Source organism: Camarhynchus parvulus, chromosome 21 (assembly GCF_901933205.1).
Source record: "Camarhynchus parvulus chromosome 21, STF_HiC, whole genome shotgun sequence".
NCBI classification, from domain to species: domain Eukaryota; kingdom Metazoa; phylum Chordata; class Aves; order Passeriformes; family Thraupidae; genus Camarhynchus; species Camarhynchus parvulus.
This window is the reverse complement of record NC_044591.1, coordinates 5,476,874-5,495,386: the sequence shown is the minus strand read 5'-3', so window position 1 is coordinate 5,495,386 and position 18,513 is coordinate 5,476,874. Positions and strand designations below refer to the sequence as shown.

General features: G+C 43.4%; 1 protein-coding gene across 1 annotated transcript in view; it reads left to right on the top strand.

The window, feature by feature from the left end:
- Positions 1-18,513, top strand: part of PLCH2 (phospholipase C eta 2) — a 76,006-nt gene that overhangs the window by 28,436 nt on the left and 29,057 nt on the right. Inside the window, exons 3-4 of the mRNA XM_030964007.1 lie at positions 16,978-17,124; positions 17,975-18,218. Coding sequence (XP_030819867.1) covers positions 16,978-17,124; positions 17,975-18,218 — 391 coding nt within the window. The remainder of the gene's footprint in view (positions 1-16,977; positions 17,125-17,974; positions 18,219-18,513) is intronic.

Below are 18,513 nucleotides of genomic sequence, written 5' to 3'. Positions count from 1 at the left end.
ACCCAGATAAGCCTGTGTTAAAGCACAGTGGCTGCAAGAGGAATTACCCAAATGTAACATGGTGTAAATACAGGAGGCCCCAGAGGCTCCTGCAGTAAGTGCTCCTCAAGTGCTTCTGGATGGGTTGCTCAGGAGATGGGACCTCAGGGGACACAGCTAGTGCTGAAAGCCACTAAGCAAATAGGATAATGTTTTATTGAAAGTAAACTTGAGCCAAGTCCTGGAGCCATTCCTTAGATGGCAATGACCATGGATTTGTGCCTAAATGAGAACTGCAGGGGGTTGTGTCAGGTCTTGCAAAGATCTTGATCTTTCTGCAATAGTGACTGATATCTAAAATGCAAAGTTGGTGTAGGATGGAAACAGCGGGAGAATCCAGCTGCAGCAGCTGGGGAATATGAAGGAGTGTCAACATTCCCAGTGTGGAGAGCCTGAGAGGGGTGGGAGAAAGTGACTCTGAGCATTCCACAGCACCTCCTGTGCTGAAGTGGGTCAGGACGGGGAGGTGCAAGGCAAGAGGGAAACACCAAACAGCAAAACAGATTGGCTTCAGCTCCTGCAGTCGGGGGGGAGAGGATCCAGAGCAGCACTGCCTGAAGGACCTGTGTGAGGTCACTGGTGTGCCCTGGGTGTTGGGCAGGATGCTGTGATCCTGCCTACCCTGCCCAACCCCAGCAGCAGATTCCTTTCTTAGAGGGGATTCTAACTTTTCCCAATCCTTTATCATTCCTGTTTAATTAGATTTCAAGCCCTCAAAGGAACAAATTGTTTTATCCTGTGTATTTCAGTGGCATGTAGGAGGGGCAGGAACTATTCCTGGTCGGAGTTTTTAGGCAGCACCCTCATACCCAGATGCTGAAATTCTTCTGCAGGATTTAGCCAGAACTCAAAGGTCTGTGTCTGTCTTCTCCTGCACTGTGCTTTGGGACACAGACTACAATAATGTGCATTGTTTCCTAGCCATATCCCATTAATTCTGCATTAATATTTCCTTGCAAGTTAAAAAGGTGGGAAATCTGTCATCTTTGCCAAGAAAAGGAGTTAGAAAGAAATCCAAAAAGAACAGCTTGCCTATTTTTATCAATAGCTGTAGACTTGCTTTCTAAACTTAAGCAAGTCTGGAGGATCCCATAACAATGTGTAGGATGCTGAATGGACACAGGGGAGGCATTAACATAAAAAAGAGGTTGGTTTTTTTCCCTTCTTAAATGAAGTAGCACCTCACTGACGTTTGCTGACTACTGCAACACATCCCAGAGGAATTAAAAGTGAATTATCCTCTGTGCTTCTTTGCTGACATCCACAAGTTTTCCCTTCAGCTCTTTTCCAAAGGAGTAAAGCAAAAAACCATCCCCACGTCCTGCCTGGGAGCAGGGAGGCAAAGAGTTAAGGAACAGTTATCCCAGGTGGCTGAACACTTGAGTTGCAGGGAAAGGCTGGGAACATTCATTGAGCTCCTGCACTGGCTCCTACCTGGCAGCAGCTCCTGCTGCACCCCTGCACAGGGAATAAAGGATGAGGCTGCTCAGAGCACAGGCAGCAGGCATCCCCAGGAGCCCTCGGATGCTGCAGTGAAACCACGGGCAGTTCTCCTCTCCTCATTCTTTACAAGAGTCCTTTGAAAGATCAGGGATGTGCATATGGTCTTTGCTGCTTCCTCTGGTGTTTTTACTTGAATCTCTCACTGGAATATGGATGATGCAAGCGCAATTAAATGCCTCAGTCCTGAAAAAGGTAAGGGGGAAAAATGTTTCTTTTAACCACCTTTCTGAGGGAAATTAGTTTTACTGTAAAGTGTAGTTTACAAAGCTTCCTTGGACACTTCTTTTCTGTTATTCAAACTTAAATGCTTTAAACAAATAAAGCAGGTTCTTAAGGGAGCTTTTGCTGTACCTTTGCCTCCTACTATCACTAAAGCTTAAATAATAAATGTACCTCTAATGGCTGTTTCCTCCTGCATAAAGTGTGCAACGAAGGAGTGCACCAGGTATGTTCATGTTCCTTTTCTGCTTGCTTCACTAGCTGCTGTCACCATAAGAAAGGCTTTCTATTTTTAACCTGAGACCTTCTGCTACCCACATTAGAAGAGAGAAAAGAGACTCTAGTACTGTTGTGAGTCAGCTGTATTGTTTTAATTTTTTAAAACAGGTGATTTGCTACTCGTTAGATGTAGTTTCTTTACACCCATCCAACAAGAAGAGTGCACAGAATCAGTTGGGGCTGAAGTTCTCTCTGGTGGGATTAAACCAGGGGTGAAGTCAGGGAAGTGCCTCGAGCTGGGAAAACTGTGCTGCAGTGTCCTGCATGCTGAACTTGGAGCTCATCCCTCCTGCACTGATGGCTGATGAATCTATGAACTCAAGACCAATTCTCAGAAGCCCAATTTTTATTTTTAAAAGCTTTATTTCCTCCTTGATTTACTCAGGAAAAGCCCAGAGAGAGAAACCCTTCCCTGTGATGTAAATTAATTGACTCCAGTGCCTGGCTGCTTGTCTGTATGCATTCTGTTATTTTATGCCTGTCAGGCTTGTGGTTTTACAGGAGTTATGCAACAAGTAAAGAAGGATGTCTTGGGTTCTGTGTGCTCAAAAAAGCTGCTCTGGACATTGGTCTCACACCTTGGTGTCTTTGGGAAAGCAGAGCAGTATCCCTCACTCAACTAATCAATGCTTAGTGCCTGTTCCTCAACCCCTTTTGAAGGAAGCACTCCTTAAAGTTCTCTCTTCTTTTCTAAAAATCATTTCTAGATGAAAACTTTACCAAAGTGGAAAAATGCTTGGCTCTAACTTGATGTTTGGCTGTCAGAACCAAACCTTGTGTCCATGAGCTCTAGTTTGGCTTTGCCTTGTCTTTGTTATTAAAATACCAAAAATAAGCTCCAGCAATGCCATTCACTGAGAAAAGGACAGCAGGTAACTCAGGTGTGGCTGTTCCTGTGCAGTCACTCATCGCTGCAGCAAATACTGCTCCAGAATCTGAACAAGGATGTGGGTGTGAAAATTACAGCAAATTGACTTTAAAGGGTCCCATTCTGGAGCAGAACTCTAATTAAAAAAGAAGAGAGTGACCATAGAACATCACATAGGAAACGCTTCTATTGTACAGATAAATTGCCATTGTTTTTTCCATAGTTTTATGACCATTTTAGAAATTGTTTTGTTTATTGATGAAATTAATCTAAAATCCAAGAATACTTCTAGGTTGCAACAGATTTAATGAATCTGAGAAGTATGCAAACAATTCAGGTAATAATGAGAGAGTCTCCATGTGCATCACAACAACAGACAAATGTTAACCAATTTCCTTGGAGATTTGCTAAGAATGAAGCAGAGATGATGAGGTGCATTTGGGCATTGTCAATATTTATTTTAAAAGCAAAAAAGCAGATTTTAATACTTGGCATAAGAATTTTTTTACCTGTATCATATTGCTGGCATAGAGGCTGGAGATTTGGGAGCATGGAAGCTTTAATTGAGCAATATGTTAAATAGGGAGAAATTATTTCCTATAAGCAAGAACTTTTTCTGTTTGAAGGAAAGAAGGTGGTATTCTTAAATTGTCAGAACATATAAACCCTCAAGTTTTGGGTGAGTTGGCTGAAGTGGTACATTAATCATAGAATCTTGGAATGGTTTGGGTTGGAAGGGACCTAAAATACTGTTTTATTTCATCCCCCTGCCATGGCAGGGACACCTCCCACTGTCCCAGGCTGCTCCAAGCCCTGTCCAAGCTGGCCTTGGACACTTCAGGGATCCAGGGGCAGTCACAGCTTCTCTGGGCACCCTGTGCACCCTCACAGGGAACAATTCCATCCCAATATTCCTTCTCACCTTGCCCTCTGGCAGTGGAGAGCCTTAACACACTTTTAATGATTGCATTTTCTAACAGAAGTGTTTCAGGACTGAAAACCAGAATAGTTTGGTTTTGAAAATGTCACGATGGACCAGCCTGAGTATTCCTGATCCAGTTATTGTTCTCTGAAAATGCACCAGTGTGCATTTGTACTTGAAACAGACCAGGTCCTCAGGGAAGGTGTTATGGAGCAGGAATTGTGTCACCCAAAGTCCTTTTGGCTTCTTCCTACTGGGTTCAGCTTCCAACTCCTGAAAACAGGAATGAGAGAGAGAGGCTCTCACCTGAGGATCTCCCTGGAGATCACCCAGGTAGCAGCTACCCAGATTGATTCCTTGCTGGCAGTAGGAAGCTGTTGAGGCTGAGATTGCATCTGTGTTTGCGATTAAACCAGCTTGGTGTTCCTGCCAGATGGTGTCCTTCTAAGCCAGGGAGTGGAAACACCTGGAAAACAAATGGGCTCACTGAAGAGAGCAGAGCTCCATGGGCAGGGTTTCCATGGGCTGAAGCACAGGCAGGGGGTGGCATGAAGGGTTTTTTTTAAAGGGTTCATTTCTTGCTGTCATCTGTAGAATTAAAAGGAAATGGGATTCTCCTCACACTTAGATATAAAACCAGTCATGATGCAACTGAAGCCAGTCACTCCCCAGTGTATGGAAGCCTCCAGAAGCCTTCACATGATGGCCTGTTCAAACACTCCTAGTGAGAGGCACCAACATCCAAGCTCTCAAGGCTTTGGTGTTCCACTGACTTGCCACTCCTTTTTTTAAGGGGTTCTGGCTGACTAGAGGCTTCATTGATGAAGATCCAATATATTCCTTGTTCCCAGTAATTCTGAAATGCTCAGCTATCAGTAAAGAAACAACTGATACTGTCAGTGATATTGGGAGGAGAATGGGCCATGTCCTGAGAGAAGCATCTTGTCTGGGAAAATCCTTCAAAAACGTGGCAGCTGGCAAACATCTTCCAGTGGAACAGCTCATGAGATGTGGCTGCAGAATTTCAGCCTCCAAACTGCTCCAGACTCCCAGGAGCAGCATTTGCACAATGTCTCTCGCTGGGGAAGATCAGTACTCAGGTGTTCTCTGGTTCTCCACATCACTGCTCCTGATTTTGCCTTTTACTGAAGATGTTGTTTCTGCTGGTCTAACCCTCAAGTAGAGATGGTTTCCAGATGCCTCGTCTTCAACTTGATTAAAAAAAAATAGGGAAATATTGCAAAGAAAATGTCATGTTAATGCTAAGTGCACAACTTCAAATTAACTGGTAGCATACGTGCAGATTGCTGATTCATATCCCTTCTGTCCCTGACAATAATTTTGGGGGGGAATGTGAATCCAGTCCAGCTAAATGGGAAAGCTTTCCCACTTCAGGGAATTACAGAGGGATAATCAATATTGGCCTCTGCAGGATAATCAATATTGGCCTCTGTAGGTCTAAAGACATTATGTGGCAGAGAGCAAATAAATTTTCTGGCATGATGTGATCTGCCATGGAGTGAACGTGGACCTGCCAGTACTGAACAAAGTCCAGAAACAGTGCTAAATGTGGCTCTCTCTAAAACATTTTCTTGAAAGCCCATTTTTCCAGTTCAGCCAGTGAGCTGACACTTGCATCAGCCTTCAAATGCCTGCTTATCTCCTGTCTCTAAGCCCTGGGGAGGAATGAATCTGTCAGGATGCTTTGTTTCGAGCTGAGGTGGATATTGGAGGCCACAGCAAAAGATAGAAACAGATTTCCTGTAAGAGCTCAGGAGCAATTACTTTACTTCCTGTACATTTACCTGAGCCCTACTGAATCCAGGACCAGATGAAATTGGGCAATCAGCTGTGAGGCTGCAGCCCCTGAGCTTGCTGTGGGCTCCAGCTCAGCACCCTGCACTCTGCGCTGTTTTCTGCTGGTGATTTTCCCCTCTGGGATTGCAGCAGGTGGTTCCTGCTCGAAGGAAACCACAATTATGGTCATGTTTCAAGCTTCCAGAAGGACCTGCCAATGGTTTCTGAGATTTACAGATGCTGGGTTCTGTCGAGTGATAAGTTTTTGATAAGTTAAGGGAGATTTAAAGAACAGCCTCATAAGGCTGTCTCTTGGATATTGCAGAAGCTGAGAAAAGCACTGAATGAAGACAGAGACTGAGTTATTCCTAGAGCCATTGCAGCTTCTTTTTTCCCCCATCTTTCATGAAGCTGGTCTATATTTGAAGAAATAGGGAGTCTGTCACATATTTCAAAATGTACATGGCTCAAAAGGAAGGTCTGGAACAGTTCTCAATTTATACAGATAGAATACATTAAAATTCATCCCAAATACAGAAGTAAAATTTGTGACTTAAAATCACTTTTTGGTGATGCATTTCAGTATTAGGTCTTTCAACCTGTCTTGCATTCCTGTGCCCATTTTTCCTTGGATTCTTGCATTCTTAGAGGGGTTTTCCTAGAAGGAGTAATCATATTGATGGATTGCTTTTGTCCCAACCTGCCCTAATCTCCCTCTCTGTGTTTATGCCCCATGGCCCTGAACAGATGGTCAAGCACTGAAAGACCTTTAAATGTAAAGGGTTTATGATCTTACTTCAATTAAGTATGTAGGGACATTTTCTTATACGAGTTGGTGGCTAGAGACAAGGTGACCTTAGAGCACCATTTAAAGTCTCAAAATCTTCATTTTAAGCTGACATTTTTCTACAACTGACAACATTTGGTTGTCACAGTTTTGCAAGGAAAATACTTCAGCATCTCAAATCACAAAGCGTGTTCTCACTTAATTAAAATAATTGCATCATTTTTTTTCCAGATGAGCCCAAGAGAACTAAACATCATGGCAGGAGGCAGAGTAATTGTCATTAAATTAGTGCTGTTGTTGCTAATGGGTCCCCATTCCACAAACACTCCTTCAAGTGAATGAAGTCATTTAAGGGATTTCACAACTGGTTCATTTTAATAATGGGACTTTTCCAAACAGTTTTGGGGAGTTCATGGTTGTGGTTGCCTAAAGAAGCTGTGCCAGGGTTTGCCCACTGTGAATTCCAGCATGGAAAGGAGCACCAGGAAAATGTGATGTTACTGCCTCTCCCAGTGGAATTGCCAGTGGATGGATGCTGAAGACAGGTGGATTTCAGACAAGCTAAATAACTTGCTGAACGTGCTCTCAGCCAGTGTACAAATATTACACTTGGAGGCCTTGTGGGTGAGGCACAGGGGCCATGGAATAACCTGAATTCCACTTGATCTGGGCAAGATGTGCAGAGTTAATCTCGAGGGGGGATTACTGTGTTTAGAGGTGCTGTCCAGATGGTCGGGCAGGCTCTGCCCGTGCCCATGGCAGAGGGTGGAACTGGACTAGAATTAGGGAAAAGGCGGCTTATGCACAGTTGGGATAAGGCTGTGGCCCCAGAGCAGGTGCTCTGGACTTTCTGAGCCAAAGCCATCTGAAAGTGATTGATTTAGTCGATTCTTAATAGAACTAATACAGAAGATTTATTAAATTCTTGATAGAGCTAATCAGAAGTTTTTAGCTGAAAGACAAAAATAGAAAATGTGACTGTCAATGTCTTTTTTCCATCAGCATCTGCTCCCCAAATCCCTCTTCTTGGGAAGAGCCCACACTAAAAGCAGTGGGCAGCTGTTGCATGCAGACACAGCTGTGCAAAAGCAGAGTGCATTGGAAACACAAAAGCAGATGACTCCAGCAGAGAGAAGAGAAGCTGCAGCTGAGCTGGCTGGTCTAGCTGCCCAGTTCATGCTGCTTTAGCCCTCTTGGAAGCAGAATTTTTGGGGGAAAGGGAAGAAACATAACTCACATGTTTAAAAGTAGTGAATGAGCACCATTCACCTTTGGTTCCTCAAGTCCGTCATCTCCTGCTGCTTGTGTTTGTGCCCATGTATGTGGGGTTTTGAACCTTTACCATAACTGAGACTTTTCCTGACTTGTATTTAGGGATGTGCACTTCAACGAGATGTTTTTGCTCTTGGTATTTCACAAACATCTTTGCATTTAGTGCTTCAGAAGGTGGTAACAGGCTGGCTAACTCGTATGAAGATCTTGGGCTGGGGTAGCTAAGAGGTAGCTGTAAATGGAGTTTCTGCGGTTTTTACAGGGTTTTTTTGACTGGTGAAAGTGCAACAGGGAGGATAAAAGTGAGAGAGAGGTGTGCCACAAGGCACTGATATCTTCTGTTTCCTCCTTGTATTTTATGACTGTCTTGTTGTAAATAATTTTCTTGTGATTCTACAGCCATTAGGAGCAAGATTTCCCTGGCTGGGAAGCGGGGAATGTGAGTAACTGCATCAAAGTTCTTGTGTGTATCACTAAAGCTGCCCATGAGCAGCTCAGTGTTTCAGAATCAGCCTCTTGGGACGAGGTCAGTTTGTTAATCTGGAAAACTGGGTCTGTAGTGTGTCTATGCAAAGGTAAAGGGAGTGTATGGCTGGGAAGGCACAGGTCTAATCCTGGTGGATTGGCAGGTCAAACACGCTGCCAGCTCTGTAACATTTCATGTCTTTGGCAGTCAGGATATTGAAATATCTAGTTTTGGTTTTTCTACTTTGAGGTCTGCAGCTGTTTCCCTGTGTATTACATAACTGTTCACACTTTTTCCATCCCTCAGCAGTCAATTGAATCCCTCCATCCTGAAGGATTGCATTTATGATAAACCCATTTGTCTCAGGAGGATCTCCATCCTGTTCCCTTTTCTCCATCTTCCAAACCATATGTGTGTTGTGCTCCTGTGTCTTCCTCAAGATGTTCTTTCTGTGGGATGGAGTCTGGCTCCTCTGGCACTCTCCAAGTGACTTTCTTCCTCTGCAAGACTTTGACATTCCAGCATTGTTCAAGTGCTCTGAGTTCCATTTTTAGCCTGGAGACTCAGACAATGTTGGTTTTAAAATCTATTTCGTGGCATGAAGAGCCTTTGTTACACTCAGACAATAATAAGTTCCTGAAGTGCTGTGGAAAGAAGTCTTTAATCTCCCCGTTGGGTCAGGTGAGCAAGATTGCTCTGAGGATGTCAAGAGAGGCAAGAATAGAAACCCATTTCAGTAGGCTTAGATCCTAAGTCCTCAGCTCAGTGTGCTTAAGAGTTGGGAGAGGGATTGTGTCCAATTTAACCCTTCCTTATTCCCTGCTGCTTTTCCACACTGTTATCCAGTATGCAGCATAATAAATGGAGGAGCCTTCTAAAAGATTTTATTTTTCTCTGTTTCCATGAGGATTTTCTTAGGAGGCCTGAAGGGATATATGGATAATCAACTGAAATAATTTAAATTAACCTTCTCTGTGTGTTCTTAGGATTAAAAATCTAACTTTAACTTGAATATTGTAATAGTTCTTTTCCAGTGCTATAAATCGTTGGCATTTCTATCTACTCAAATAAAACCAAATCCATATTTGAAGCCCTGCATTTGCAGAATTCTAATTATGAACCATGAAACCAATATCTTGAGCAATGCTGCAATGGGAGTTACATTTCCCTCTTCTCCTCCCTTCCCCTTGTCCCTGGGTTGATAACACATAAATGGTGAATGCAGACTCTAGGATGTCCTGGCAGAATTGATATTTGAATTTTGAAGGGAGCACCTTTAGCATTCTGTGCCAGCCACTGATCTTTTTTGCATGTACAGCCTGGAAAACTGCAAGGAAACCTGATTAGTACTGCAAGTGGGGAAAAAAGGAGCCAAACAGATGCAACACTTTTGTTTTATGCAAAAATTTGCCTTAAGTCTGTGTCCTTGTAATTGAGAGCCTCTAAGTTCTCTCTCCTTTCCTATGAGGAAAGTGACATTCTCACCATTTAAGGTGGTGTTTCTAAGGCATGGACATTACACAAAGATGTTTGTGGGTTTACCTGAGGAATTCAGAGAAGCAGGTGATAGAGAAGACAATGAAACTCACAGATCCCAGCTCTCATCCTGGCCCAGGCTTCACGTGAAGGAAGGATTAGGATCTTTAGAACAAAGTTTCCTTTGCTCTTCCCTTCAGGGCAGAGTTTTCTGTGGGATGCATATATCCTTCTGAGCATTTTCCAGGAGAAGTTGCTCTTTCCCTGATGACAGTTTGCAGTCATCTCACTAAATTGCTCTTGAAAGATGCCTTAGGAGGGTGGAAGGCTGTGGTTGAAATGTTTAAATAAATAGTGGCAAGAGTGTATATAGCATCAGTGCTTCCCGTGGTGCAGACCCAGTTTGGTTCTAGTTTGGAATTAATCTGTGGTTAAACTCTGAGTCAAGGCCAGTATAAGAACTCTGGGCATCGGTGGTGAAATAAACAACTTGCAATTGAGAGTGAATCATCTCCAGAATTAACTACTCCAAAGCTTTTTTTCAAACTGTGAAAGGAAGAGTAGGAAGCACTTAATGAATTGTTTTTAAATGGGCAATTTGTGTTTAGCTCGTCAGGGCAGAAGCATATGAGGCTCCTTGTACAGATCACAGATGGCAACAGAGATTGTCTATTGTACTTAAAACTTAATGTAGCTTAAGTAATAACCTATGTGACAGATTTCTGTATTTGGAGTTCAATGGGTGCATTTCAAATGGAATGAGGTAGTGACTTAGTGCTTTTTAAAAATTCATCCTCACCTGCTTTTGTCTGTCAGTCCTGGAGCCCCCTCAGTGCTCCTGGTTCTGTTACAGCAGCTCTGGGCACAGGAGCTGCCTGGTTGTGCCCTAAGCAAGATCTTCTGTGGCTGTGTCAACCTGCAAAGACATCCCTAAACAGAGTGTGAGATGGAAAGATACTGGGGAAGAAGGAGAAGACGGAAGAAGAGGAGAAGAAGATGAAGAAGAGGAGAAGAAGATGAAGAAGAGAAGCAGAAGAATGCAATTATTTGAAACCTTTTTTTTTTTTTCCAGTTGTAATGTGTCACCTAAATCCCTTGACTGGATAGGGCAGGAGTACAGCTTTAGGATTAGTGCCTATGATGGATTTAGGATTTGAAGCGAACATGTGTTGCTATGTTTCCATCGTATCTAGTTTTTGCTGCCTAGAGAGAGATATTCTTTCTTTTATCAGAAATGCCCATTAAAATAGTGAGAAGAACCTTCAGAGAAGAGAAGACTGGCACAATGATATTTTGAGGAGCTGTATGAGAAGAAAATGTGATTATTCTTTTTTTTTCCAGCCCTGGAAAGAGACTGAAGAGCTTATGCACCTGGGCAGATCCACAGTGAAAGGCAAGGGTGGCTCAGGAGGGCAGGGAAGGGAATGGATTGTGCTGTTAACTGTGCATTATTTACTGCAGGGGATGTTGTTGGTTGATTTTGAAGAGCAGGTAGAGTGGAAAGAGTGGAACCTGCAAATCTGTTTGTGACCAAAGAAAGGAAAGGGTTTTCTCCTTGTGGGAATCGCCGTCAGGAGGAGGAAGTGGTGGAAGAGCCAACAACTATAAATTGCTGTAATGTCTTGATGATGCCAAGCAGTTGGGAAAGTACCAAAGGAAAAAGAAAATCAGCAGGAGGAAAAGAATATCATCAGGAGGCCTTGCTGTCCAGAAATGGTTTCATCTACATGCCAAATTGCCTCATGCTCCATCATGTGTCTTCTTTAAAATCTTGAACTGAAGCCCACCCAAGCCTCCAAAGTAGTCACAGGTACATCACAATAAAAATGATTTTATTGGCATTTTCATGTTCTAAATCTGGATTGTGAAAGAGGCTTAATTCAGCTAAGAAACTTTTCTGAAACAACCTGGAAAATACCTGAAAAATACCACTGGATTTTGGAAATCAATGGCTATTTTCTATTTTTCTGATAACACTTTTATTCTGCTACATGGAGAATGTGTACTATAAAATTTTGATACCTCCTAAGGCCATCAGTGCTTGTTTCCAGTCCAGCTCAGATATGGATATCTCAAAATCTCCCTTGCTTCAAAATAAGTTCTCAGTGGCTCGTCTGGCTGAAGACTTTTTCTGGGTTGGTGGCAGCATCGTCGCCTCTCCGAGATGGAAAATTGGCCACTTTGGTAAGATGCTGAATCCCTGCATTCCATGAAATGGTGACACCTTTAAATCTTTCATGTTGAAATCTTAGTTAGTGGCACCTTTGTGTAGCAGCAGCGTGGGGAGCAGAAAAGAAGGAAGGAGGAGGAGGCAGCCCTGGTCTGATGTTAGTGCAGTTCTTTTTGTCTTTAGCAAGCCCCCACTTATACTTTGATGATTGATGTATGCTCCTCAGGACAAGCTAGATCAAAATTGTACATTTTGGCACTTGCTAGCCCTTTTAAATATTCTGTTGCATAGACTCTGTCTCCTTCTCCTTACCCACAGCATGACAGCTTTGCTATCTGCCAGTACTGTATACCTCAACTCTCTCATTTTATTTGTAGTTTAGAGTTTTAAAAATGAGCATTTGGAAGCATCTCTGCTGCCTTCATCCACACCAGGTGACTGGACTGTTTAGAGGCTGTTTTCTGAACACAGATACACAAAACTCTCAAGCTTCACTGGCTCTGTGAGAAGGATCCCCTTTGGGTGCTCACAGCAGCCTCTCATTTAAATAGCTAATAAACCCAGCAAACCTAATTAGAGATGGCCAGAAAAACCAGCTCTTCTAGTAAAAGCACTTTAATAACAATCTTCTTGGGCCACTTCTGCACGGCCAGTGAGGAAATCTGCAGCCTGACCAGAACCACCCATTCCTTGGAGCACTTTTTTGTCCTATTTGTCTGTCAGCTTCATTGATCAAAGATTTTTTTTTTTTTTAGCAAGAAAGTTGGACACATAGCTCAGCAAGTACTGGGAATTTTTGCAGAGGAGAAACACCATCCTACTCTGCTTCTGCATTTCCCTGGATGCAGGTGGCTGATGGAGGGATGGAGAGTTTACAGCCTGACCTCAAATCAAGCCCCTAATTTCCACAGGATTAAGAACATCTCTTCTCCCATTAACACCTCATTTATTAGGGGTGGTGTGCTTTAAGGATGGGTTCAGTCTTCCATCATCTATTGTACACAGTAAACACTGTCCCAGCCATTGCTGGCAGAATTATAGAAAAATGTTCTTTTCAAAAGACACTTCCAGATTTTTTTTGGCCAATGAGCAGAACAGTAGAAGTCGTGGACTTCAGTGAAGCTTGAGCCAACAAGGGGGACAAAGCTGTGCTAGGAATAAGGTGGTTGGTTTAAAAGGTGAGAGGGACCTGTTCATTAGACTGGAGGGATGCAGAATGAAACAAATTAAGATTAATGAGTTAGGATGTGATATGGTTTTTAACTGGATCCAATGGAGTGATGTGAGTGAGCTTGGTGTACCTGGGCCAGGAGCACCACAGCCAGTTCATAGGCAGGACTGGCAAAATATCTTCTGGACAGAATTCCCAACACACTCTGCTGGATGTATTATGTACTTGGATACATTACATATTTTACATCATTATATTGATATATTGATTTTTAAAAAGATTTTATGCCTCCTGTCTAGAAAGAAAGTGATATTCCTGGCAGGAATAGTTGGAGCCAGCTCTTTGGTTTACATATTGATGAGCCACTTATAGCTGTGAAACCATTTCCAGTGAGACTTGAAAAAAATGGGGCAGTCATTATGTCTTCAATGGATTGGCAGTGCTGAATGTGTGACAAGTGTGGGAGTCCTCTGTTTGTGTGTGGGAAAGCTGTTTTGGTTTGGTGATATTTTAAGGGGATATTTTCTTGCCCTTCTGGTGCACGTGTACTGGGGGGTTTCTCTGGGCTCACAAACATCTCCTGGAGAGAAATGAGCTGCTGGAATCTGCTCTCCTCTCCGATGTTGTTTAGGAGGGTGGTTGTTGTGAGGCACACAATTAGGATTCATCCCTCCAGGATCTGTTCTTGGGGCAGAGGGGTTTGATGCTCCCTGCTCACTGTCCCTAAGCTGCCTGGGGCAAAGGTGTGTGACACAACCCGGGGCTGCCTTGAGCCCAGGGATGGGAATCTTTTGACAAAGCTGGTCCATGTACAAAAATACTCAATGACTCAATCTCCTGACTTCTTTTCATCCCCACATGCTAAAATACTCCCACTCCTTCACATATTTATATCAAACTCAGAGACTCCTAAAAGACAATAATGGTACTGAACCATAAATAATTAATTTGCAGACACTAGAACATCTTGCTAACAATAGGAATTATATCAGTCTCCTTTCCCCCCCTTGTTTCAGGACAAATTGCAGGGTTTATGGTTTGTTTAGTTTTGCTATTTATTGTTACTTTAACACTTTGTATAGTAAATATAAATGTTATTAAGAAGCATGAGAAATCACTGTGAGTCTTTTTGCTGCATCAGTCCCGTGTGGAACTGGGCGTTCCAAGTTTCTATTCCCTGCTCTGCTCTGCTCTGCTCTGACAGTGCTCTGTGCTGCAGTATACAGAGATCCATCTTCTCTCCACAATTTTTTTTGTTCAGATGCAAATTGAGGCAACTCATTAGATCAGAAGAGAGCTGAACATAAGCTGAATTCTGAAAAAAAAAAAGGAACTAATGAAGTGAAAAACAGAAAAGCTGTAATTCAGCCTTAATTGAAGATAGTTAAGAGCCATTTGTTCAAAAACCTGATTCATTGCAAGACTGGGGGATTTTTATCTGAAGTATAGGAATGAATCCTTAAAGAAGGAATGTGAACAATGGCAAGGAAAAGCAGTTCTACTTCTCAGCAGTGTGCCCTTTTCACTTACATGCTGTGAAAGACTTCAGGGAAAAAAAACATATCATTTTCTGTTTGATAGAAGTACCACTAGGATTTCTTTTTTCTTTTTATTTTTTTCTTTCTTCCAATCTCTGTAGTGCTCTAAACTTTCAGTCCCCAGAAGGGACAGGTGTGGAGGTGTCCCTGCTCCATCTCCTGGCCCTTGCCTGGTGCCCCAGCAAACACCTCTGCATTCCCTTTGGGGTTTTCCTTCCCCCTGCATTGCCAGAATCCACCAAATCTGCTCTCCCACAGGAAGGGAGAGATATTTGTGCCCTCCTTTCCCTGTGTCACCAGTCCCAAAAGATGGCAACACTGAAATATTGGGGCTGGCCATGGATCACCCAAGATCTGTCCAGATGAGCTGGGAATGCAGCAGGCAGCTGTGAGGTGCTCAGGGTGGCTTTGGGGGAGAAATCTTGCAACAAAATAAACAGCAGCATTGAAAAAGCAATCCAAGGATGCTTATTAAAATTTTAACAGCAGAGAACATGTTCCTGCTTCGTGCAAAAGCAAAGTAAATGGGTGTTGCAGAAAGTGTGGTTTTATTTTGGTACTTCTTCATTATCTTCTGCTTTGTAACAGGTGTGGTCTTTGATACTTTTCCCATTTCTCCTCTTCTGATTTCTTCCAATAAGATTATTTGCTGCTATAATTCCCATAGAGGAAGTCGGAAATTTAATGTGATTTTGAAGTGTGTGTGATTACTGTTCAGAGAAATTCTTTTATTACCTATTTTGACTGAATATTTTTTTTCAAAAACCCTATGAGCCTTGTGAAATGAAAATAAGTTCGAGCTTCCCATAATTATTATTTCAGTAAATCTGAGAAATATTTCTCTTCTTCTGAATCAGAATGAAAGCAGATATTGAAAAGATTGAGTGTCTGGGAGAGGGTTGGGCTGAGTTTGGATCCGATGTTGCAGTGGATGTTTCTGGCACAGCTCTTGCCTTTATGGTGATACCTGCTGAATATTGATTTTCTCTAAAGGTATCTGTGCCTGAAGACAAGGGTCCAGCTTTAAGAAGTAAAATGTTACACAAGGGATTATCTTGCTCTCAATTCCACACCTTCCCTCCATGAATATTTTATTAACATGGACAATGAACTCTACAGAATTGTGCCTTCAAATTAAAATTTTCTTGTACCATAGAGGTCTGCTTTTAAATGAGTCTGTTTTGCTGAACCCTTTCCAGAGTGAATTAATTGACTTTATCTGAATATGAGCTCTAAAGCAAAGGGACATCAAAGCTTTTCCCCATTTCTTTTTACTTACCTTGCTTTTGCTTTTGCCTGAGAGGTGGACTTGAATCACCCCAAAGAGTTGTGTTGGTGTTGATGCATTTTGGAACACATGAAATCAGTGTTTTCATCTGGACACTGTTTCATCTTTAATCTTGATGGCAGAAGATTGATAAAAGAAACCTGACCTCAGAATCTCCTTGCATTTATTTCTGAATTAGAATGTGTACTGCATGTATTAATTTTCATTCTTCAATCCAGAATCTCAGCAGTAATTTTCACTTCTCATCTCTAGGGCTGAAAAAAAAAAAGAATGTTGAACACAGTAATAGTTTTAATTTTACTTAAACGGATCAGGCAGAAAGTCAGAGGAAAATCAGGTCACAGGCTCTGCTCTGTCATCAGGGGAAATAAATGGGAGACTTGGCAGAAAATGTGAGTCTGCATTTATTCCTGGGACAGAGCCAGCCACTCACAGTTGGATTGAAGTTGTTGAGCTTAGTCCTTGCAGCAGCTGGATTTCAGAAAGCCCCGACCTGGCTCCCAGGAGCTGCCAGTGCCAGAGCCCTGGTTTGGCAGCAGCTCCTCAGGAAAGGGCAGGAGAGGCAGAGCAGACCCTTGGAGGGAGCTTCTCCCAACACTCGTGATTTTTAAGGCTGCATTGTCTGGGATTCTGCCAAACCCACAGGAATGGAACAGGTCCTGAGGCCCAGAGGCAAAGTACAACACAGGTGAGAGGCTTCCTGCTTGGAAAATGGGGGTTTGGAGGATTTGGGAGATGAAAAGTTTGTGAGGTTCTTGCTAAGTAAATCTGTAGGATCAGTGACTTAATCCATAGAAGCAGTGGGACCTTGCTGGCCAAGGATTCCAGTTTCCAGGTGAAATTTCACCCTGTGTCCAGCACAAGGTTTACATGTTGTAGGAGCTCAGATTTGAGATGTCTTGAGGAAGGCACATACCCTGTGCTGGTTCCAACATACGATCATTTCTTATAAATCTATATGGGAATGAAAACTTTCACATTTACACCTAAGTACACAGTCACCAAGAATCTTTCTGTCTTTTTTATCTTAACACCTGACCTCTTATACCAGGCACTACAGGAACCCTTCTCCTTTGACTTGAGCTGTTCACTTGGCAGCTGCTTGATGCGTTTTCATCCTGTAAAGGCAATTCCAAGGGGAGCAAGGTCTGGCTCACTGCTCTCTCTTTATTCCCCTCTCAGTGGAAAGATGTATGAGCTCCATGCAGGCGGGCACCCAGATGATCAAACTCCGAGGAGGCTCCAAGGGGCTGGTCCGCTTCTACTACTTGGATGATCACAGGTCCTGCATTCGCTGGAGACCCTCTCGGAAGAATGAGAAAGCCAAAAGTGAGTGTCAGCCACAGAACCCCCCTCTGACCCCTCCTGGGGCCTTGTAAACAAATGAGAAGGAAGGGTCTGGCTCAGTGAGAGGTGTTGTGTAGCAGGGTGGGGTTTAGATGGTGGATGGTGTTACGTATTTCCCAATAAGCATCTCCTGTGGAAAAGCTTATTGGAAAATAGATAACACCATCCACTATCTTGGGTAGGCATTCAGGGAAAGCAGTCAATTCCACACAGCACACTCACCACAGCTAGCTCAGCACAGAGAGGCAGAAGGGCCTTTTGTATGATAAATTCCAGTGAACGTTGGCTCCACCATGCTGAAGGGAAATCACGGACAAAAGACACGAGCATGTGCTGTGCACAGACTTAAGTATGGGGTCAGTGACCAATGACCTGAGGGAAAAGGGGTTGGGCAAAGGGCAGCAACCTGTAGGGGCAATGAGGGATGAATAATTGGGGTGGGCAGGGTCAACTGCCCAATGGGGGAAGCAATCTACATTAGATTGGCAATAGTGCTGCAGAGCACCATGGGCTGAGTCCTCTCTTTCAGCCCAGGTGGGGAAAACTCTATCTGTGGTACCTGCTTCCAAGGCAAGGCACTGGGTATTTGCCTGAAGGGTTCAAAGGATTCCACTGTGATGTACTTGACTTCAAAGGGCAGTAAATTATTTTATGATGGGTAATTTATGAAGCTGAAGTTGCTGTGGTTGGCCATGCAAGTTGCAGGGGTGTAGGGTGCTGTAAATGAGTTGGAGGCCACCCTTGTGTGAACTGGGGCCTTGCAGGATGAGGTTGGGGCTCTCCCTCTCTGGGATGTCTCTGGGCATGCTCACAGCCATCGCTGTCCCTGCAGTTTCCATCGACTCCATCCAGGAGGTGTGTGAGGGGAAGCAGTCAGAGATCTTCCAGCGCTATGCCGACGGCAGCTTCGACCCCAACTGCTGCTTCAGCATCTACTACGGGGACCACATGGAGTCCCTGGACCTGGTGTCCTCCAGTGCTGAGGAGGCACGGACCTGGATCACAGGGCTGAAGTACCTGATGGCAGGCATCAGTGACGAGGACAGCCTCTCCAAACGCCAAAGGACCAGAGACCAATATCCTTCCTGTGCTGCCTGGGAGCTTTCCCAGGAGTGGGAGAAGCTCAGGATTCCTTACAGTATTTGCTTTGCTACAAGTAAGCACTAGGCTCAGAGCTTCAGAGCAGTTCCCACTGTATTCCCTGGTTCCAGAGACAGAGTTCATGAAGATGATTGTCCTGGAGATGGAGATGACTGAGTGCAGCGGACTGAAAAGGACACAGGTACATTCTTGAGTCTCACTCCCAATGTAAAACCACCCATTTAATTTGGTGATGTAACATGGAGATTCACTCAGAAGTTTTTCTTCTGT